Source organism: Panthera onca, chromosome D2 (genome assembly GCF_046562875.1).
Source record: "Panthera onca isolate mPanOnc1 chromosome D2, mPanOnc1 haplotype 2, whole genome shotgun sequence".
Taxonomy (NCBI): Eukaryota; Metazoa; Chordata; class Mammalia; order Carnivora; family Felidae; genus Panthera; species Panthera onca.
The window spans coordinates 71,838,242-71,862,082 of record NC_138349.1 but is presented as its reverse complement, the minus strand read 5'-3'; the positions used below and the strand labels follow the sequence as shown (position 1 = coordinate 71,862,082).

At 50.6% G+C, this 23,841-nt stretch overlaps 1 protein-coding gene across 2 annotated transcripts in view; it reads right to left on the bottom strand.

Annotated features, from left to right (window-relative positions):
* Nucleotides 1-23,841, bottom strand: part of TRIM67 (tripartite motif containing 67) — a 57,135-nt gene that overhangs the window by 10,250 nt on the left and 23,044 nt on the right. Inside the window, exons 2-6 of one of the 2 annotated variants that reach the window (XM_060642804.3) lie at nt 7,900-7,995; nt 6,625-6,747; nt 5,463-5,573; nt 3,727-3,886; nt 1,554-1,699 (exon numbers count right to left, since the gene is read on the bottom strand). In XM_060642804.3, coding sequence (XP_060498787.1) covers nt 1,554-1,699; nt 3,727-3,886; nt 5,463-5,573; nt 6,625-6,747; nt 7,900-7,995 — 636 coding nt within the window. The remainder of the gene's footprint in view (nt 1-1,553; nt 1,700-3,726; nt 3,887-5,462; nt 5,574-6,624; nt 6,748-7,899; nt 7,996-23,841) is intronic. The other variant, XM_060642805.3, reaches the window with a different exon arrangement.

Below are 23,841 nucleotides of genomic sequence, written 5' to 3'. Positions count from 1 at the left end.
GCCCTGCACCCCATCCTGTGTCACCATTTCTACTTTGTCTCAAACATCTTTCCTCTCTCGTTGTCTAGGGGGTTCACTCTTCATTTGTTATGGCAAGTCATTAATAATAACAGCTGGGTGCGAGGCATTGTGTAGGGCATTTTAATCCTCACACAACCCTTGGATGTTGTTATTGGTTTGTTGTTGTTGTTGTATTTCATACAGAAGGAGACTCGGAGAAGGTTGGAAACCTGCCCAAGATCCAGATGAACCCATTTGGAAGCCAGGGTTCAAATCCAGGCCTGCCTGCACTGAAAGCCGACACTCTTCCCACTCTAACAGGTGGTTCCTCATAAATTCTAGCCCTTGTATCCAGCTTTTGCTGGTGGCTATGTCTCGGAGGGAAGGGGCCATCAGTATGTGAGCCCTGTGGCTGCTTCTTTTAACATCCGGAAACAGTCTTCCCTTCCCGTTTCAGAAACAGGGGCTCTTTTCCTGGTTTCCAGTCCAGGAGTTCTTTCCAACCTTAGCTTCTCCGCACAGCCACAACGACTGAGGTTCTGAACCCAGTGAATGATCTGCCATTCCTCAACTCCTCTGTCCCCTAAATTGCCCATATATTCACACGGGACCCAATAATTCCCAAGGGAAGGCTGCTATTATTTCCCCAACGCTTACGTTCTTGTAGGGTAGGTCTCAAACAGAAAATGAAATGGCCTATGCATAAATCCCTTTGAGAGAAACGAAAGGAATATTGATCTTCAGCAAGATTTGTTCAATGGGGCAGCCCCCCAGGAGAAGGGATGTCGGAACTGTCGTGGTTGCAATGCTTTGTTCCAGAACATCTTTATGCAGTCTCCTCGGGAATGGAAAAGGAGGAGCTCTAAGAAGACCCTGGTCAACAAAGCAACTTGACAGTGACCTGAACTTTGCTGTGTGAAAACTCAGGGAAGAGTTCTTTAGGGGGCCTGGCTTTGGGGGGTCTCTACCGGATGGGGGAGTAGAACACCATTTTCTGGCTCACTAAGAGCCTCTCTTGTCCCCATGACATTTCATCCCTGGAAACACGAGGGTAGAAGTTCATCTCAACCCAACGGCCATTTACCAAGTGGCTGTCCTCACCCACAGAGCACCTTGCCAGGTAGAACAGTCAGTGACCCAGGCGGGGCAAGGAGGGATAGAGCGTTGAGGGAGTGGCGGGGGCGGGGGGCGGGGTGGGGGGAGCCTGCGTGAGCGGGGATATCTGGGAAGGTGCTGAGGAATAGCCGGGACTGCACTGGTGGGGTGAAGCAGGAAGTAGATCAGGGCAGGGGATACCTTTTCCGAGCTCTTCCTCTGCCTCAGACCTGTGTCAGTCTCCGCAGAAAGGCCATCCTAAACTTTCTCTGTGGCTGTCACCTCTGCCTGCCCCAGCTGCCCAGACCTAGCCCCCGGCAGAGAAGCCCCATTTCCCAAGGTTCCAGACCCACCAGCCCTCTGTGTTTGGGCCAACGCCCTCTAGGGGCAGCAATGGAGCTGAGGGCAGTCCAGAGGCCTCCGCGTTAGGACCCCCCAGTCCAGCATCAGGGCCTCACCCGGAACTGGCCCCCGTCGCCGTCATCCAGCTCCAGGATGTAGCCGTCCACGGGGCTGTGGGTGAAGGGCGGCATCCTCCAGGCCAGTGTGACACTATTGTTGTGGGTGCAACACTTCTCCAGCTGCAGCAGGGGGCCGGGCGGCACTGTGACAGGAACAGGAACGGCGGGTTCAGCTCACGGACCCCGACAGCATGCCAGACACCTGTGTGGACTCTCCTCCCCCATCGCAGGGCCCCCGGCCCCCAGGAGGAACGGTGGCGCCACCCTGCGGTCCCTCCCAGCCTCTCGCAGGCACACCTCAGCCCCGGGATCTCAGTCTCAAGGCTGGCAGAGGGAGGGTGGGGGCAGCGCGATCTCAGGTGACCGTGCACTTCCAGCCTGTCTTGGAATCTGGGGTGGGAGGTGGGAGAGGCATGGCCGTGCCTCCACGACTCTGCCTCTGGAGCCCCAAGGAGGAGCCCCACCTACCCACTGAGAATCCCTAGTTTTGAGTCTCAGACCCACAAGGAGCCCGTGAGGGTTGCCAACAGAGCTGGGTTCCAAGTGCCTCGGAGCCACTGCGGGGCCAGCGTGCAGCTGACACTAGGCTGGGAAGGTGCTGGTGGGGTGAATTCAAGGACGCATTTAAACCTTTGGCTGGAAGCACGTTAGAGGCCCAGGGAACCAGAGCCGGGAAGGAGAGGCAATCGGAGTATCCAGTGGTCAACCCTCGGAATCAGGGATTTGAATCAAATGTTATCATGGTAAGTTCTGTCACAGGAAGATCCGGAGAAAGTTTTTATATTCTAGCCTTGTTCCGGCTCCGGAGATTTTAGAAATAAATACAGTCCACACTGACAGTTTTTAAAGGGAAAACTGCAACATCAGATTTGTAAAACTTCCAGATTTCCATTTGGCCCCTGTTATTAGGGGCGTCTCCCAGCTTTCCCCCCATGGTTTAGCTGGGTGCAGCCCTGTCTTACTTACAGACTTGGTCTCAGGGCTGGCTGAGCGTAGCTGACTCCCCCGGGGCCTCGGTTTACAAACAGGTAGGGGTCCCCCTCTATCCCTAGGCTCTCCCACGCCCTCTGTGAATCCCTCCCGGAGCAGCGTCCAGAGCGGCTCCAGGCCTCCACCTTTGGCACCTCAGCTTTCCCGAGCCCCCCTGTCTTCTGCCGCACCCCTGCACACTCTGCCAGGCTCCTCCTGCTCCTCAGCACCACGTCTCATTCACACCCAGGGCAGGCAGCATTTCCAACCCTGGCCCGAGGTGCAAACCGAGTGTGGGAGGGAGCACGCAGATGTGCAAGACTCCTGTTTCATCTTTGGCGTAAAAATGGCCACACGTTTGGCGGGTAAGGATTTCCTGCACTCGACAGATTCTGCAGGTGTAGCACTCCATCCTTCGATATTTTGGTTTTAAAAAACCAAACAGCTTCCTTGCCTCTCCTGAATGTGGCCTCGATGCCTCTGGAGAGGCGGCCTTTGGATCAGGACTGGTTCGGGCCATCGCTTGCTACTTTGTAACCTGGTGCAAGCCACGCAACTTTATCTGACCCTTAGCCTGTGTCCCTCGTGGCTCTCTGAGCTCACCTCCCAGCCTCCTCCACCTTGTTCATTCTGCTCTCACCTCTGACCTTCTTGCTCTTCTTCTTGGAACCCAGAAAATGGATTCCTGCCTCAGGGCCTTTGCATTTGCCACTCCTCCGCCACCTGGAATGTTCTTTCCCGATACTGCATCTCTCTCCCCTCAAAACATCCCGCTTTCCCCAAAAGCCTCTTTTGGCCATGAGACGATGTATCTGTGTACTGTCTGTTTCCTTTTCTGGAATATCAGCTGAGTCTTGTGAGCGAGTGTGTTGGCTTGTTCAAAGCGGTGTCCTGCACCTAGAACAGTGCCTGGCACAGGGTGGACACTCACTAAGTGTCTGAATAAACAAAGAACCCTCTTTTACAAAGGAGAGAACTTGGACTCAGACTGGGATGCCACCCGTCCTAGGTCCTCCAGCTACCCAGGGTGACCCAGGCTGAACTGGGACTCGGGCCCCGGCCTGTGACTCGGGCAGCCTTCCCCTCCCGCTCTGCCTCACTCTGTGTGTCACCCGTCTTCTGGTGACACTAAGCTGCCCCCCTCAGAGTGGATGCCCCTTCCAAAAGAGGCACGGACAGAACTGGGCCAACCACGGCTCACCCCTACATTTCATCTGGATGAAGTCCAGCTGGTGGATGGCTTGCAGCAGCGGCTCGCTGTCCAAGGTCAGGTCAAACTCCGCAGACACTTTTGGCTCCAGGGCGCCTTTGACCCACTGCTCCTGAGACACCTGGACGCGCTTGATCAGAGCATCCGAGATCTTAAAGGGGAGCACAGAGTTTAGGGTTTCGATGTGCACAGGGAAAATCATGCAGCAAGTGATGGGTTAGGAGGAGGGGCTTGGTGTCTGTGGCTTGGGGACAGGAAGGGGCTGTGTCAGCCGTATGCTCTCAGGCCAGCCAGGGCAGGGAGTATATGATCCCTGCCGGCATGCCACCGTGCAAATAAAAGTGAACTGTATTGTTTAAATCGTATTTAAAAAAAAATTTTTTTAACGTTTATTTATTCTTGAGACAGAGAGAGACAGAGCATGAACAGGGGAGGGGCAGAGAGAGAGGGAGACAGAATCGGAAGCAGGCTCCAGGCTCTGAGCCATCAGCCCAGAGCCCGACGCAGGGCTCGAACTCACGGACCGCGAGATCGTGACCCGGGCTGAAGTTGGACGCTTAACCGACTGAGCCACCCAGGCGCCCCTAAATCGTATTTTAAAAGGGCAATAATTTAAATGTAAAGAAGAACCTGCTATCTAAAGGTATCAGGTGGGGCGCTCGGGTGGCTCAGTCGGTTGAGCGTCTGACCCTTGATTTCAGCTTAGGTCATGATCTCATGGTTGGTAGGATCGAGGCTGGTGTGACAGTGCAGAGCCTGCTTGGGATTCTCTCTCTCTTCCTGTCTCCCTACCCCTCCCCTGGCCTCTCTCTCTTTCTCTCTCTCTCAAAATAAATACACATTAAAAAATATGAAGATACCAGGCCAAACCGTTTTGTGAAGCAAATGTGCAAAAGCATTCTTCCTTATACTGCTTTTGTGAGATCCAGTACTTTGCAAAGTGAAACATACTAGCAGTTCCTCCCAGGGTCTGAAGAGAGCGCTTCCTGTATCCCCGGAATTTTGAAGCTTGCTCCCCACAGTGTGTCCTCGCCCTCCCCCCAAGTTGCTCCAAACTGTCCCTCCATTGCACTCCCAGCTCCGCTGTCTTCCGCTGGAAAGTCCTGCTCATTCAGACACTTACACGTGTCCCTGTCGAGCCATCCTGTGAACCCTTCGTGGGGACTAGTGAAGGGGGCCATCATTTCCCCATAGATGGAGGGCTGAGCCCCTGTCACTGCCCTGTCCTCTAGAGATGCTCGTGGCCCTGAGTCAGCCTGGCTGTTGGAGGGATGCCCTGGCAAGCCTGCATGGGCTCTGCAGGCAGCGGCCATCTGTCCAGGCCTGTGGCACTCTGCACATTGAGGTAATGGGCCGTGTGGATTCTGCTAACTCACTTCCTCCAAGCCTCCAGCTTGTTTGGCAAAGACTGTCCTTTCCCATTTGTGGAGAAAATGTTGAGTTGGGGTCTCTGGAAGTCAAAGCATAAATGCACGACACGTTGGCCCTAGGGATTAAGACATTTGACCTCCTTTTTTAACGAGGGCACAGAATCAGGGTCACAGCTAGTGAGAGGCAGATGAGAGACGAGAACCTGGGTCTTCTGGAATCTCTGAGCAAGGGAGAATCTACTCAATTCCAAGCCACTGGTAGGGACCGTCCTAAAACTCCGGATAGCTTGGGAAGCGGTGGTGGACTTGGAGGCAGGAAGCCAAGCCTGCCTGGGTCCTCCCAGTGCGCAGGCTCACCTGTAGGAAGCCAGAGGGGTCGTTCTCCTTGATCACCTCTAGGCAGTACTCCATCAGCCCGGTTGACTGACGCAGCTTCAGTGTGCAGTGATTGATCTGGTCCCAAACCATCTGTGATGCAAAGAACCCCTAGTAACCATCTCATCAGAGGAGGGGCAGCCAGGCTGCAGTGGAAGTTGGAGAATTAGCACAGAGAAAGCCCTAGACGCTGCAGCGCTGGTCTGCGCCACCTTGCACCCTCTCCTCTGGCTGTTCTGCTCCTGAGCTCCACGCGCCCTCTTCCTTGGGGAATAAACGGACCCACCGCCCAACAGAACAAACTCTCTGCCTGAACCCTGGGCACTAGAGAAAGTGCACGGTCTGAAACGGTCCACGTGATCAGTGACCACCTCCTGTCTTACTTTTCATCGTTGGTGGTCCTGGATAACTCCATGGGCTCGGCCTCTTCACTTGGAAACCATGGGCTATCCCCAACACGCATTCCTCCTTTCCTTGAAAGTAATATTTCCTGCTTCAGTTGGGAAATGTCTATGAAATCGGTTGAGCCGTCAAGGCAATGAAGCAGTCCTCTGTCAACGCAGAGCGTTCATGGCACCTGCCCGGAGCAGGAGCCCAACGTCCCGTGAGGGGACACCCTCCCTTCCCGTGGTGGATATTTAACAACGCAATAAATATTTAATAATGCCATAACAATATTGCATTATTATTGCTGATTATTGAATGTGTGAGATGTTAGAGAGGGCCTGAAGAAGGTGACAGAGCTGGCGACCCGAACAGAGGGCGGCCTCACTACGGTCACTGGTCACTACTGCTTTGCAAGCTGAGAACAGGTGGAGTCCCTTAGATGGAAAACAGGACTTCAGAGAAGATAGGAGAAGGGTACCCCTGACCTGAGAACAGCAGGATTCAGTGCACCTGACTGTGGCTTTGCAGGGACAGTGTGGGTGATGGCTGGCTTTGGGGAAAGTCACGTGAGTGTGAGCACGTCCGGGGCAGCTGGCTTATCCCTTCCTTGCCTCATTCATTCATTCACTCACTCACTCATTCATTCATTCATTCTCTCACCCACCTAATATTGACCCAGTACCTACTGTGTGCTCCAGTCCACTCGCGGTGTGGAGGCCACGATGGGAAACGAGGGTGTCGTCACCCGGGGACGTACCTTCAGCTTGTGCTCTCTCTCTTTGGTGACCTTGGTGAGCAGCTTGGCTTTCTGCCGAGTTAAAGCATCGACCAGCGCATCACACTGAGCAACCAGGCAGGCTTCGTAGTCCAGTCCGTTTTCCTGGGGGGAGCAGAGAGCTTTAGACAGAAGACATGCTGAAACCCGGCCAGTGCTAGCCGCGAAGACGTATTTCAGAGAAGCTTTCCCCAGAGTCATCTGTAACATTACTACATTGGAAACAACGTAAATACGAATCAGGAGAGGGTACCATGAATCCTGGCACACCAGTATGGTGAAATATCCGGTAGTCGTTCAAACCTCGTCCGTTGAGAGTTTTTAACGTCTTGGAAAATGCTCATGAGGGACTGGGAAGAAAACAAAAGGGGGGCTACAAGTTGCACACAGCATAATTCCGTCCTGTGTGTGCGTGCACACGTGTGTCTACATTGCAGAAGAACGTGTCAGAATGGTGAGGTGGTCACCCGAGGGGGGGAGATATTGGTGAACCTTTCCGTGGCTCTCTCACTCTCTACTTTCCAAAATTTCTATAATACATGCTTTTGCTTTTTATAATCGGAGAGCAGGAAAACAACGGAAGACTGCAGGATCTCGGTCAGTCTTAAAAAAGAATCCTTCTAGGTCTCAGAGATCAGCAGGGATCCGGACCTCGTGCTACGGCCTCTGGTGAAGCTCTCACACCCAGGAACTCAGAATGTGACCGTGTTTGGGGACAAGGCCTCTGGAGAGGTGATGACATTACAATGGAGTCATTCGTGGGGGGGCTGCTCCAAGATTAAGAAGTCGGTGCCTTTGGTCCAGTCTGTACGAATGGGCCCTCCACGCATGCACATTCGTATAGAGCACACGCGTGTGTGTCCTCTCCCCTGCGGACAGCTCCTGAAGCCAGAGACTTCTTGATCTGTGTTGGGCTCAGTATGTGGCACAGTCAACACATTTATGCGGTAAACGATGTATCGATTCCCTGGGTACAGAAGCGCCGTGCACAGATATTACATAGGCCTCCGTGGCCGCACGGAGTGCTGGCCCCTTTCCAGCTCTCGTTCTACGATTCTCCGTAACTGGGTGCATGGGGGATCCCTTTCCAGTATCAGGTGCCACACGACTGTCGGCGGCTTGAGCGGGTGATGTCTGCAACGTCCGAGGCTGTGCAGCAGGACAGTTAAGCCTCCTGTGTTCGTCCCCCACAAGACGCTCGCCACAGGACCCTCCCTTGCTACACGCCCGCCCTCCCCGTGCTGCAGCTCTGCTCACCTGGACCTGCTGCAGGATGTTCTTCAGCTGAACCAGAAACTCCTTTGCTTCTTTTGCCTTATCGGAAACTCCATTTAAGGCCTGTGACAGTTGGGCCTAAAAAGATACCGAGCGGTGAAAAGACAAATCCGGCGTGAACGGCCCAGAGTTTGCGCCGCACCCGAAAGGCTTGTGGGTCTGTGAGGGGCTAGAACGGATCCTGCGTGCCGGAGCCGTATGGACTGGGAGCCCTAAGGCATCCTCTGGAAGTGGGACGCAGCCTCCTGTGGCGGGCCCCTTAGCCCTCCAGAGTCCTCCCCTTGCAGAGGGCAGTGTGGACAGAGGGGGCTCGAAGGGCACACCAGTTGCTGGCACCCAGAGGTGGAACCGCCAGCCCGGATGGAATCTATGGCCTTTTTAACAAAATGCATACACGTGCATCGAATTGGTCTTCGAACCTAGCTGCTGGAGACTGATGACCTTGATTGTGGCCATATTGACCATGAGTCACATTTTGCTAATTAAAAAACCGAAGACGGGGCCAGAAAGGCCAGGGTCATATCCGGCCCGCCCTTCCCCTCTAGCTTCAGGTCTTTGTTCCAATGTCACCTGGTCAGCGAGGCCTTTCCTGATGACCCTATGAAATAGCCCTCTCCCCTCGCCCTGCTCTGTTCTTCTTTATAACATTCATCACCACCTGACACAGGTTTGTTTACTGACGGTCTTCCCTCGCCCGCACGTAAGCTCCCTAGAGCAGGGACCTTGCCTGGTTTGTTCACCTCTAGCACTGGGCATATGGTAGCACTACATGAATATTTGTGGAATGGGTGAATCCGTGAATGAGATTCTTTTTTTTTTTTAAGTTTATTTCTTTTGAGAGAGAGAGAGCGCACATGCATGCAAGCAGGGGAGGGGCAGAGAGAGAGGGAGAGAGGGAATCCCCAGCAGGCTCCACACTGTCAGCACAGAGCCCAATGCAGGGCTCGATCCCATGACCCATGAGATCATGACCTGCGCCCAGAGTTGGACATTTAACCGAGCCACCCATGTGCCCCAGTGAAGGTGATTCTTTAGGCCGTACCAATGATTCTCAAAGTGTGGTTCCTAGACCGGCAGCATCGGAGTCACCTGTCATCTGGGACTTTGAAATGCGACTTCTCTGGCCCCACCCTCGGCCCTACTGCTCAGAAACTGGGAGTGAAGGCCCAGGAGCCTGGCTTTTATGAAGCCCTCTCAGGGGATCTGATGTAGTTTGAGATCCACTGAACTGTACCAACACAGCCTGGTTGAACATCTCTGGGGAACATGGTAAAGGAAGCCATGGAGTGGAAAAGACCACTCAGGGAAAAATGAGGAGAGAGAAGGAGGGAGCCTCAGACACAGGAAGCATCCACATTCAAGATGAGGTCAGGGTGAGGTCTGGGCTCTGTCCTGCTCCTTTCTCCACTGGCTTCCCCATCCCTACCCCCGCCCCAGGTGGTTTAGGCTCCGCCCCCCACAGCTCACACAGGGGGTACCACTTTCTATTATAAGTATCTATGCACGAAGACTAGCCAATGGAACTTACGGGAATGACAGAAGGGTTCCGTGTCTGCTCTGATTTGGCAGCCACCAGCCACGTGTGGCTGCTGAGCACTGAAAAGTAGCCAATGTAACTGAGGAGGTGCATTTTAAATTGTATTTAGTTAATGCTTCACATGTGGCCAGTGGCTGCTGGTGTGGACAGGCTTGGAAGGTTACAGGTCCCAGGATAACTCAGCCCATCCCCAGAAAGCTGCACCCACAAAGAGACTGAGATGTCAGGATCGTTCATGGGCCCCAAGAGGATCTTCAACAATCGGGATTTTACTTATTTATTTTTTCAAGATATATTTATTTTTTTTAATTTAATTTTTTAAAATTTACATCCAAATTAGTTAGCATAGAGGGCAGCAATGATTTCAGGAGTAGATTCCTTAATGCCCCTTACCCATTTAGCCCATCCCCCCTCCCACAACCCCTCCAGTAACCCTCTGTTCGTTATCCATATTTATGAGTCTCTTCTGTTTTGTCCCCCTCCCTGTTTTTATATTATTTTTGGTTCCCTTCCCTTGTGTTCATCTGTTCTGTGTCTTAAAGTCCTCACATGAGTGAAGTCGTATGATTATTGTCTTTCTCTGACTGCCTAATTTCCCTTAGCATTATACCCTCCAGTTCCATCCATGTAGTTGCAAATGGCAAGATTTCATTCTTTTTGATTGCCGAGTAATACTCCATTGTGTATATATACCACATCTTCTTTATCTATTCATCCGTCAATGGACATTTGGGCTCTTCCCGTACTTTGGCTATTGTTGATAGTGCTGCTAGAAACATGGGGGTGCATGTGTCCCTTCGAAACAGCACACCTGTATCCTGTGGATAAATGCCTAGTAGTGCAATTGCTGGGTCGTAGGGTAGTTCTATTTTTAGTTTTTTGAGGAACCTCCACACTATTTTCCAGAGTGGCTGCACCAGCTTGCATTCCCATACAATAGGGATTTTAAATGCAATTTTATCAGTGTCCAGAAAAGTGTGACACCTTCCTCCCTATTACACTCTCCCAAAGCATGGGGCCCACAGTGGCTGCAACAGTTCCTTCCCCAAGTGGCGGGGAGGCATCTCCCATGAACCTATATAGTCCTTGATGCTGGGGACTTTGTCTTTTGTCTTTGCATTTCTAGCCAGTGATGCCAGCACAAAGCAGGGGCTCAGAAAAGCCTCACTGGCTGGATAAAAAAACAAAACAAAACAGATTGATTGCTTCACTGGAGGTACATGCTAACATGGGACAGATTCCAGGAGACCTATCACTGCTGCGGGCACCCTTTGCCAGCAAGAAGTTCTGAGAGGCGGCATTAGTGAGGGTCCTTCACCCTCCTCCTGGTACTTGGCGCCAACATGGCTCTGTCCCCACTCCATCCAGCCAGCACCGGCCTCCTAGCAGCCCAGCCCACCGCAGGGCCTGTCCACCTGCTTCCTGCTTGGCAAGGAGACCAAGGAGCGTGGCAAGGAGCCCAAGAACAGAGTGATTTTGAAGGACACAAGTGACCTTAGGCAAATACCCAGCTCCAAGGGGAATAATCTCACAGCTTGGTAGACACTGCTTCCAGACCCACCAGCCTTGCTGCCTGATCTTTCCAGCTCCTTCTTCTCAACGCACCCCCAGAGAGGCTGTCCAAGCACAGACCATCCCAGGGCCCAGCAGCGTGCTCATCCACGTGGGGGCTCCTATACCCTGGTCTGCTGTTTCCCCACGGAAGAGCCCCTGATGGCAGTGTGAATGCCGGGGGGCATTAATGGAAGTCCCACAAGCACAAACTTGTACTTTTCTTGACCCCCATTGCTCTGTGCATGAAATGGCCACAAGTCACCTCTACTTGCCGGGGGGACAGCATTGTAGAAGCTGGACCTGGGCATTCTAGTGGAAAAGGAGCAAAGGTTCTGGGGGCAAATGTGGAAATCACTTCTCAAGGGACAAATGCTTTATATGTTGGCTATGTATTAGGGGTTTACAGCATATTGTGTTTTGCTTCAGTTTTTCTTTTTTTTTTAATTTTTTAAATGTTTGATTCTATTTTTGAGACAGAGAGAGGCAGAACATGAGCAGGGGAGGGGCAGAGAGAGAGGGAGACACAGAATCCAAAGCAGGCTCTAGGCTCTCAGCAGTCAGCACAGAGCCTGACACGGGGCTCGAACCCATCAACTGTGAGATCATGACCCGAGCCGAAGCCGGACGCCCAACCGACTGAGCCATCAAGGCGCCCCGCTTCAGTTTTCCTTAAGACATGTGCTTTTTCTTTTCTACAGGGACTATTTGGAGTGCTAGCAGAGGACATGGACAATTGTCCTTTTCTTTTATTTATTTATTTTATAAAGAACATTTTTTAAAGTTTTACTTATTTATTTTGAGAGAGACAGAGACAGTGTGAGCAGGGGAGGGGCAGAGAGAGAGGGAGAGAGAGAATCCCAAGCAGGCTCCACACTGTCACTGTCACTGTCAGCCCGACTTGGGGGCTCGAACTCACATAACCATGAGATCATGATCTGAGCCAAAACAGAGAGTCGGATGCTTAACTGACTGAGCCATTTAGGTGCCCCGAGAATTGTCTCTTTCTGGTCTGAGAAATAAGGATGGATCGTGTTGTCTCTTTGGATGGTGACTATACCAAACTCTTGGAAAGAAAGGAAATCTCCAGGCAGAAGGTAAAATTTTTTTCATGACTGAATGGATTTTTAAAAAATCTTTGATTCCAGGGTGGTTAACATACAGTGTTATATTAGTTTCAGGTGTACAGTACAGTGATTCATGACTGAATGGATTTTAACCCGAATCAAAAAAGTTGGATTTTATGTCTCCCTATTCTTTTTTTTTAATGTTTATTTATTTTTGAGACAGAGAGAGAGGATGAGAGACAGCATGCGGGGGAGGGGCAGAGAGAGGGAGGCAGAGGGTCCAAAGCAGGCTTGGCACCAAGAGCAGAGAGCCCAATGCGGGGCTGGAACTCACCAACCATGAGATCATGACCTGAGCCGAAGTCAGACGCTTGACCAACTGAGCCACCCAAGCACCCATTATGTCTCCCTATTCTTTTAAGGTTGGAATTACATTCCTGTAAAGTCTCTGAATGGAGACAGGCAGCTTGAAAATATAAGTATTTCCCAGCTGGGTCAAACCAGCTGCCTGCCTGGCCCAGCAAACTGTCTTCACCAAGAGCAGCTTCTAGGTACACAGGGCAGTCCTCTGCCTTCGTCTTCCATATTCTGGATGGCGGTGCAGAGCATTATAACGCATGGGGCACGAGAACTCTGGGCTAGTGTGGTTCAAATCCTGGCTCTGTCACCGGCTGTGTATCATTTTTATTTCTTCCTTCCATACGCCATCTCTTTGTTCTGTAGTGTCCTCTACAAGACGGGGATGATAGTAATAACCCCTCCCTCCAAAGACGTCTTACCATTATGCAAAGACCATGTGAGGATACAGTGATGGGGTGGCTGGCCATTGGTAAGGCAGGAAGAGAGGTCTTAACAGGAAGTGACTCAGTCAGCACCTTGATCTTGGACTTGCAGTCTCCAGGACAGTAAAAAATGAATCTGTTGTTGATTACCTCGGTCTGTGGTATTTTGTTAGAGGGGCTGAAAGAGACCAGGGCGTGAATTTATCTAAGTTACCCGACTGGAATCTATTATATTTTCATTGCAAATGGCCTCAGAGATCATTCTCATCCATTTGTCATGGGCTCTGTGCAGAAGGTCCTAAGCTGCCTCCGTTTAAACTCGGTCCTTGTTCTCGAACATCCTTGGCTAGACACCAGGGGTCTAGACATGGCTCAGTCCAACCTCTCATTTCATACACGAAAAAACTGAGCCCCTAGTAAAAGGTGACTGTCAAGGAGTGCACAAATGCATTAGTGTATTACCTTGATGGTAGATGGCACAAATTATACGGGTGGTATGCCTTACACACAGTAAACACTCATGAAATGTTTCTTTCGTGAAGTTGCCCAAGGTCATACAGCTTGCTAAAAGCCATTCCTGTTTGAATGTAAAAGGTCTAGAACCCCTAGGCGCCCCTCTCAAGGAAAATATTGTCCATAGGCTTGAAGGGGGTGGAGGAATGAGACCCATGTTATTACAGTGTCTATTTGTGTTCATTTAACACCAGCTACTAATGTTTGGAGAACATTTCTCCCATGAGCTGCTGAATCCTTCCTTTTAGCACTAGAGGCCCCACTGCCAAATGAGAAAAGGCAAGGCTCCCAGTAGAACTGTTAGCCCCCATCAACTGGGGAGTGAGGTAGGGCTTTGAGTTCAACGCTGCCCATATGCCCTGATGGGGGAAATGGGTGGTTACATGATGAAGATCACCACTTAAAGGTCATGCCAGGAAACTGAATCCTGCATATCCAAATTACCTTGTGACTGTTGTCTCTCAAACAGCTCTGACCATGTCATTTCCCCTCTCACCAATGGCCTCCACTCCCCACTGAATCACGGTCCAGTCCTTAGCTCAATGTCCAAGGCTCTGGACATTGTCACCCTCTCTGGCGTTACCTCCCAGGGCTCCCCACGTGGTTTCCACCCTTCGGTCAGACTGGACTCAGCAACCCCTGGGCTCCCCTCCTCCTTGCTTGGGCTCCTGCAGTTCCCTCTGCCTCACAAGCTCTCTCACTTCTGCTTTGCCTGCTGTTGCCTGTTAACATCCCATCCATCTTTCCATCCATCCATCCCTCCTTCCATCCATCCATCTGTCCATCCATCCATAAAGACCCTTCCCAAATGCTACCTCCTCCTGAAGTTTTGTGACCTTCAGCAAATGGAGTGTTCCCTTTGAATTCCTCAAACAGGGCTGGCTTCTAGGACATATCTCACTGTCTTTGAGACAGGTGGCCCAGGAGAAGTGCATTAACTTTCCTGTCCTGTTGGCCAGTCCCAGCCCCTGGTGCCTGGCAAGCTTGCCCTGTGCATGTTGTGTGGGCAGCACGATGCCTTACACCTAGAATGTGCTGCATAAATATCTGTGTCAGTGAATTGATTTTGTTCTGGATTTTGTCTGACTAGCTCCCTTGAGCTATTCAAGACTCAATTCTCCCACCTGCTGGGCATAATTAAAATGGCCATGTGGCCACTCTGAACCCACCATTTCCAGGGCACAGAGCCCCATATGGTACTGGGCATTGGCAATCTGACCCTACCCTAGTGATTGAGATGATTTTCATGACTTCTGGGTGTTAACTCTTTCTAGTTAATTGCCACCACAGATCCACCCAAATGTAGCAGTACTAGGTGGGACTTCTGATGTCCTTCCACTCCTGGCTCCTGCTTGAAGACCTGAGCAAACTGCCAACAGCTGGAAAAGCCCTGTCCCATAGCAGCACCCTCCTTTCTAGCTGGCAGACAACAGCTTTGTTTTCCAGTCTTCTCCAACCTGCTAGCCACACGCTTCAAGAGCCCAGTAACTAAATGAATAAAACTGTCCTAGTTGTCAGCCTAAAGTGAGGCTCGGAAAGCCAGTGGTGGGATTTGATTGCCGTTACTATTGAAGCAGATGCAGTGACAGAGCTGGAGACTGGAAAGCCTAGCACTCCAGTCCTTGGAGACAGCTCACAGGGACAGATGGGTACATGGAGTTCCCAGGAGGGAGGAGTGGATAGACCCACGCAGGGTGCTGAGATGGGAATGAGAATACCCTCCCCACAATGAGGCAGTGGCAGCCAGGCCTCCCAGAATCCTCTAACCCATAAGACCCTTCCTTCCCAGTCGGCTCCCGGGACTCAGCCCCCACCCCCAAGGGGCCAAGTCATAGAGACTTTGATCCACAGGGTGTGAAGGACTGATGCTAAGGGGGAACATGGACAGGGCTTAGGTAGAAGTCTGCTTTGAGACAGATCAGACCAGTATTTGCTCTGAGGGGAGCAATGCTGAATGGCAGACTTCTTCTGGGTTTACTGTGGGTCACAGGCTAAGGGGACCCCCCCAGTAGCACAAAATATCTTTGCCGGAAGAACTAAGCAATCAGGGGTTACCCAGACAGCTTCTTTCCAGTGGATGTGGGCCAGGTTTGTGGGGAGTCCCCTGAAGCAAAACAGTTTAGAGGATCACAGCTCTGTCCCCACTGGCTCCCTGTGTTTCTGGCCACTAAGCCAGTAAGGAAGAGACATGGTGTTTGAATGGGGCTCTAGATGCTAATCCAATGCTCTGCTCTATGAGCCTGCCAACCCCAGAACCTCTAGATGGAGGCTACTGCCATGGCCCTGTCAACACTGAAGAATTGTTATCTACGAAGACCCCACCCTCCCTTACTGCCCCCCCACAGCATTGATGCAAAATAAGAGAATGTTCTGAGAGGATCTGCCTTGTCTTGACTTCTCAGACTCATTCAGTTCCCCTGGTTGTGAGTTCTTAGGCTGTATTAGTTGCCTGTTGCTGCTATGACACGTTACAATAAACTTAGTGACCCACACCAACACTGGTTTTATTCTCTTACAGTTCTGGAGGCCAGAAGTCCAAAGTGAGACTTATGGGGCTAAAATCAAGGTAAAATCATGGCTCATTCTTTCTGGAGGCTAAAGGAGAATCTGTTTCCCTGTCTCTACCACTGTCTAGAGGCACTACCCCCATCTGGCTCTTCCTTCATCATCCAGCCTCTTGCTGTTGTCCTCATGTCTTCAACTACCAACTCTGGCCTCCTGCCTCCTCTTACAGGGACACTTACGATGACATTGGACCCAGTTGAGTAATCTAGGACCGTCTTCTTATCTCAAACTCCTTACAAAGTACTTTTTGCCATATCAGGTAACATATTCACAGGTCTGAGGATTGGGAAGGGGATGTTCTTGGGGCCATTATTTAGGCTGCTACACCTGGCAGCTGAATTTATCTTTTCCATGAACACTTTTTTTTTTTAATGTTTATTTTTGAGAGAGAGAGAGAGAGAGAGAGAGAGTGTGAGTGGGGGTGGGGCAGAAAGAGAGGGAGACACAGAATCTGAACCAGGCTCCAGTCCCGGAGTTGTGAACACAGAGCCTGATGTGGGGCTTCTGACAGACTGGCTATAGATGGGAGGTTCCCATGACCTCCTCCTCGGGGTTTGATTAATTTGCTAGAGCAGCTCACAGAACTCAGAGAAACACTTTACTTACTAGATTATTAGTTTATTAAAATGGGATATAACTCAAGATCAGTCAGATTGAAGAGATGCATAGGGTAAGGCCTGGGGAAAGAGTGCAGAGTGACCATGTCCTCTCTGAGCCATCACTCTCCCCAAATGTCCATGAATTCACCAACCAGGAAGCTCTCTGAACCCTATCCTTTTGGATTTTGATGGAGGCTTCATTACAGAGGCATGATGGATTAAGTCATTGGACACTGGCAATTGATTCAACCTCTAGCCCCTCTCCCCTCCCTGGAAGTTGGGTTGGGGGTGGAGGAGAGGGTGCCAGAGTGGGGAGGGGCTGAACAGCTTAACCCTCTGGTCCCATGGCCAACTGTAGGTTACCTAGGGGCTTCCCAAAAGTCACCTCATTAATGTAAAAGAAACCTTTATTGCTCTCATCACTTAGGAAATTTCTAGGGTTTTAGGAGCTCTGTGCCAGGAACTGGGATGAAGACCACATATATATTTTATTTTTAAATCACAATATCACACTATCATCGCACTAGGAGGGTGTGAGAGGCAGACTAGAGAGGTGGGGGAGGGGCACATGGGCAGCTAAACTCTAGAAGAGCAAACAGAAAAGAGGACTTGCTTTTCATCTGTAAAGGGCATTCCCAATGGCTCTCTCTGCTGTCACTAAAACTAGATGTCCTGTCCCTCAGCCTAATCAAGTGCCCACATCCAGCAAGTCTCCACAGGGAAGTACCACCAGGAGCCCTCTGCACACAGCCCGGCTCAGAGACAGTTTGCTGTCCCTCCCTCCTGTGCTTCTGGGGCACTTGGCTTCCTCTGGACCTGCCTTTCCTACACCTCCTCTGCAGCGTGACACCCCCTCGGGAGACACTAGAGAAGGGATACATTGAAAAAGGAGCTGGATATTCACAGAGCATCTGGCACGCTCACACAGAGGAGGAGGTGGTGAAATGGGGTTGCATGGGCCCCAGGGTATTTCTCCCACCTTTTCATCCTCTGCTAGTAGTAATGTGTTGGTTTTTAAAATTTGTGGCTGGAGACGCATGAGCAGTGTTAAGACATACCCACCCCCGCCCAAGCAGGTGGCCTCCTCAGTCTCCCAGGGTAGAATCCTACTCCCCACTTGGGGAGTCCAAGCCCACTGACGTCTTTTCCTTGCATCTTCTGAAATGTTCTCTTCTGCTGTGTAAGAGCCGGAGGACCCAGCAACTGGGACCCCAACGACTAACACAGTGGTGACCTTCCAGCTTCGACATTCCCCTGGGAGGCCTCTGAGCTTTCCGTTCGTAGATTTATCTTCTGTTCGAGATTCATGTGCCTGGTAAGACACATGACCTTGCTGATCAGGCAGACGTAGATGCCATGGGACTATGTTAGTAAGACGGGCAGGCCTCTGACAGGGGATAGAAGCAATCCAGATGGCCAGAGCAATACCCTTCCATTATCCCAGCTTCCATCTGGAAGGCAGCAGGGAGAGGCTGACTGCCATTTTCCCGCAGTCAAGATACTTCTCAATTCAAGCCCTCACCCTTGATCAGCTTCAAGGGGATGTGTTATGGGTTTAATTGTGTCTTCCCAAAGAGATATGTTGGAGTCCTAACCCTAGTACCTCAGAATGTGAGCTTATCTGGAGATAGGGTCTTTACAGAGGTGTTCAAGATCAAATGACGTCGTTAGGGTGGGCCCTAAACCAATATGACTGGGGTCCTTATATACAGGCACAGAGATAGACACTCGTGGAGGGAGGACACCATGTGAAGACTTGGGTTATGCAGCCACAGGCCAAGGAACTACCAGAAGCTGGGAGAGAGGCCTGGAACCAATCTTCCCCTAGAGCCTTTGAACCAAGTGGCCTTGTGTTGCCTTCATTTCAGACTTCTGGCCTCCAGAATTGCGAGAGAATAAATTTATGGCATTCCAAGTCACTCAGTTTGTGTACTTTGGTGTTTTTGTTGTTGTTGTTGTTGTTGTTGTTGTTGTTATTTACTTAAAAAAATTTTTTTTACATTTATTTATTTTTGAGAGATGGAGAAAGACAGTGTGAGCAGGGGAGGGGCAGAGAGAGGGAGACACAGAAGCCGAAGCAGGCTCCAGGTTCTGAACTGTCAGCACAGAGCCCGACGCGGGGCTCGAACCCACAAACTGTGAGATTATGACACGAGCTGAAGTCAGACGCTTAACTGACTAAGCCACCCAGGTGCCCTGTTTATTTACTTTTTGAGAGAGAGAGAGAAAGAGTGAGAGAGAGTGACAGAGAGCTCAAGCAGGGGAGGGGCAGAGGGAGAGAGGGAGACAGAGAATCTGAAGCAGGCTCTGTGCTGACAGGGGAGAGCCCCATGTGGGGCTCAAACTCACAGACCATGAGATCATGACCTGAGCCAAAGTCGGATACTCAACTGACTGAGCCACCCAGGTGCCCCAGTTTGTGCTACTCTGTTATGGCAGCCTTGGCAAAATGCAAAAGGGTCTAAGCAGGACATTCACAGAAGCCAGGGGTTGATCCTGATCTGTTCTGTCCTACCTTGAAATGGATTCCTCCTTCTATAAAAAATCCTGTCTCTGCCACAATATCTCTCCCTCTGACCCTTGGGGTTCAAGGTTTTCTCTTCTGCAGCTCATGCAGAACAAAGTCAGAACTTCTCCACCAGGCCGTCAAGACTTTCATCCATTCATTGGTTTACTCAGTCAACAACCATCTGTTGGCCTCCCATAGATGAGGAAGACACGTTATATGGCTGGAAGGATTAGCACCTTCTCCCTCCCTGGGCTAGCTTGAAACCCAGGCACCTACGTTCCAGAAGATCCACAACCCTGGCGTCTCCCCCACAGCTGTGAGCCCTTATCCCAGCTGTCACTTCCACTAATAATGGACTCTGCTTGCCCAAGTCTCACTCACAGTTCTCCTCTTCCATGAAGCCTTCCAAGAGTCCATGAGTTTGTGGGACCCCTTCTCCACTGTTCTACCTTGGCCTTTTGCTTTCCCCAGTGATAGTCCTTATCACTGTGTGTCTTGAGATCTAGTTCCTTGCCTACCTGCCGGTGTCACTCACTGGCTTGGGACTTTCAGAGTGAGAAGTTCTGTGCCTGCACAGAACAGGCACTCAGTAGTGTCTGTGAATTGCTCGCTAGTGAATAGTGAATTGTCTGAATCTTGTGCCAGGGACTCTAGGGGCAACAGAAAAGCAGGGATAAGTCTTAGTTCCCTTGGGTGAGGTCCAGGGGAGCAGCTGTGGACTGTACTTTGTCCTATTTCTAGGGACTCTGATGCCCCGTTCCTGAGGTAGCCTCACCTCCTGGCCTGCCCCGCCTGGCTCATCCCAGCTTCATGGCCCCTTCCAGCGGTCCTACCCTGGTGGGGGTGCCTGAGCTCCACTCCTTTGGGCAATTTTAGATTCTTCCCCATTTAAGATGAGAAACATAGAGCCAGACACTTTTCTGACTCCCTTCCTTTGCTTTCCTTAGATCCCTCCAAAGCAGATGGGTGGAATGGAGGGAGGTCTGGGGGGAGGGGAGGCTCCTTTCTTGCAGAGAGGTTTCAGATAAAGGCTATGCCAATCCAGACAACGGTGGAGTGTGGCCAGGAATGGATGCCGTGTAGCTACATGTTGGCTGGCTTGACTCAGAATTTCCTGCAGATGGATATTTTCCCTAAGTCAACCACTCAGGCTTTGGTAGATGGGAGACGGTGACTGAAGTGCTTCCAAGATCCCGGTTCAGCTTCACACTAACTCAGGCCCTGAGAGCACAATAAGCTGACCCTCTACCACCTGCCAGCCACGAGTTCAGATGCCCTGCCCCGCGTTCACCCAGTGACTCCTAGAAATGGACTTTGGAGTCCGGGTCTGAATGCAGACCCTAATTTTATGTGACCAAGTTTCTTCCCCTCTCTGAGCCTTTGTGTCCTTAACTGTGAAATGGGGTAATGATACATGCCCCCATAGGGCTGTGGCAGGGTATTAGTGAGAGCGTTCACGGAAAGCCCTGGGTTCAGGGACATTCCACTGGTGGTTCTGAGCATAATGAAACCCCAGAGAGGGCTTCTCCAGGCAATTGCAGGGCCATACTTTTCTTTTCTTTTCTTTTTAAACTTTATTTATTTATTTTGAGTGGGAGGGGGCAGAGAGAGAGAGGGAGAGAGAGAGAACCCCAAGCAGGCTTCACACTGTCAGGGCAGAGCTGGATGCGAGGCTCGAGCCCACGAACTGTGAGATCATGACCTGAGTGGAGATCAAGTCAGATGCTTAACCAACTGAGCCACCGAGGCGCCCAGGACCACAGTTTCCCTGCTGTTGGCCATCCAGTTCTTCATAATAGTACTTTATGCTGCTTTGAGAAACTGCCTTTTCCCCCATGGGGGACAGTCTGGTGGGACTGGAATCAGCCCTGATATCATCGCCTTCACCCCTACAAGGGGCAAACGCATGCCCTGATCTAGGCCCTTAGTATACCAGCTCCTTAGAATTCAAAACTCAGCAAAGGGACAAACAGACCTGGAAAAATAAGCTTTTTTTCCATTGCTCCCTGACCAGATTCCTGCAATTAGACCATTCCTGTCGGGCTTGCTTCTCAGCATTTGGAAAAGCCTTTGGAACTGGAATGCTGGGTTCGAATCCCGGGTCACATACTCCTGTGTCCTCGGGTGAATCATTTCATCTCTCCCTGCCCCCATTTTTCTCAACCACAGAAAGGGGATAATGGCGGTAGGTACCTTCTAGCGTGATGAAGTGTGTTCAGACGTGCGAGGAGCTGAGAACAGAGCGTGTCTCCCATGCAATGCTGTGCATGTGCTCACCACTGCTATGCCTTCAATCCCGGCCCTCAAAGCTCCCCCTGACTCTGCGAGCGCTCAGCAAAAAAGGATGATATTTCCAATAAATCCTCTTCGATTCGAGTTGCCCAGAATTGAATTCTTTTGTTTGCAACACAGAACTCTAATTTAGTGGCAAGGAGGCCAAACAAACACAGATAGCTGTGTTATGATTCATGATTCGATGAATCTGATCCTTATGGAGATGGGGAGGCGGGGAGACCTCTTTTCCTTCCTACCCACGACTCAGCTTCAGACTCCCAACTCTCCAAATGCTTACAGCTCAGGAGTTCTCCATGAGCTCTTGCCCCCAGGCATGCAAGGGTTGGGGGGCAGTCTGGCCTGTCCGCTGGGATCTTGAAGCTGCCAATATTGATATATCAGAGCCCCCAACCAAACTTCCTGGCTGGGACTTCATGCTGAGGTCAAAAATAAGAAGAGGCAGGCCTCCTGGCTGATATCACCAGGAAGTAGCTTCTAATCATCAAATATACCCATGGGCACGCGGTTGCTTCTTATTCCGAGAAGGGGGTCCATTAGAGCCAAGTGACCCTCAAGGGTGCCCATGTGCAGGAACCAGACTCAGAATAATTGGAAATTGCCTGTCCCCCCTGGGACTCGGGCTTGTCAGTTCCTGTCGCGGTTAACAGGCAAGGGCAGCGGCTGCGGCCGCCTTCCAGACACAAACCACCTTAGCACAACCTGTTGGGCTGCGCTATACCTTTGCACCCTTGCCTTGCTGTTCACCTGCCTGATGTGTCCTCCGCTTTGCCGACGCACACAGTTGTCATTCGAAAATCGGCTCAAGTGTCCCTCCTCCAGGTTGTCCTGTCCCCTCCCTCCTTCACTCTCCCGGAGTCTATGGAGATGCCCCTTTTCTGGGCCCCCGTGTCACCCTACACCTTATTATATTATACTGTTGTCATGCGTTCATTTTCTCTTCGGCTAAGCTGAGTGGTCCTAGAGGATGGAAATTCTGTTTGCTCTACCTCTGTATGAACTACCAGGGTACAAAGTATCTGCTGAAAAAATGAATCACGTTTTTTATTAGACAACAAGACATGGAATTTCGTAACGTGAACCACGGATTGGAAGCAAGGATTAGAGCTCTATTTTAGCTTTGAATTCTTTTTTTCTTAAGTTTATTTATTTATTTATTTTGAGAGAGAGAGCATGAGTGGGGGAGGGACAGAGAGAGAGAGAGAAAGGAGAGAGAGAGAATCCCCAGCAGGCTCTGTGCTGACAAGCACAGAGCCCGATGTTGGGATTAAACTCACAAACCGTGATATCATGACCTGAGCTGAAACCAAGAGGTGGACGCTTAACTGACTGAGCCCCTCAAACTGTCACTTTTAAACTTGCTCAGGAAGTATTAGATTTATGTTTCTACCATAGTAGAATACATGGATTTTAAGCAAAATGAAACCATCCAGAAAAAGGTTCAGGACAGAGAAAAGAAGTTCAAGGAAAACCAAAGTGATAAAAAAGTCACCTCTGGACAGGATGCCCTCTTCCAGGAGTCGTATGTGTGACAGGGAATATCTATCCCTTCATAGTTCAGGGGTTCATGAGAAGAAGCCCAAATTAAAAAAAAATCAGGTCTGAAAACAAATCTAAACATGGTTCTGGTAGAGGACAGTGCTAGATTTAAAAAGTGGTTCCTCATTATTATGAAATCAAATGAAAAGATAGAATTTTTTTCTTTATTTTAGAAAGAGAGAGAGAGCGAGTGTGTGTGTGACAGTGGGGGAGGGGCAGAGGGTGAGACAGAGAGAGAATCCACGCTCAGTTAGGAGCCCGATGCGGGGCTCAATCCCATGACCCTGGGATCATGACCTGAGCCAAAATCCAGAGTCGGACGCTCAACTGACTGAGCAACCAGGCACCGCAAAAAGATAGAAACATTTTGACCAAGAAACAGAGCAAGGCTCAGAAGGGAGAGGCAAGATAGTGAAGTGGAAAGAGTGTGGTTGTATCAGACAGTGTGAAGCTAGTTAAGCCATCGTAACAAACACTCCCACACACAACTCAGACACTTCCAACAGCAAACATTTACTCCTTGCTCTCATTCCTTGTACAGATGGGGCAGGAAGTACGACCATCCCACAAGGAGGGCAGAAGGTGCTTTGAAGAAATAATAAAATGTAGTAACATGGGACACCTGGATGACTTGGTTGGTTAAGCATCCTGACTTTGGCTCTGCTCATGATCTCCCAGTTTGGGAGTCCGAGTCGCACATCAGGCTCTCCACTGGCCCCATGGAGACTGCTTTGGATCCACTCTGCCCCTCCCCTGCTAATTCTCTCTCTTTCTCCCTCTCTCTTTCTCTCTCTCTCAAAATAAATAAACTTAAACAAAAGGGATGTTCTTAAAAAAAAAAATATATATATATAGATGGGGCACCTGGGTGGCTCAGTCTGTTAGTGTCTGACTTCAACTCAGGTCATGATCTTGTGGTTCATGAGTTCCAGCCCCGCATCAGGCTCTGTGCTGACAGCTCAGAGCCTGG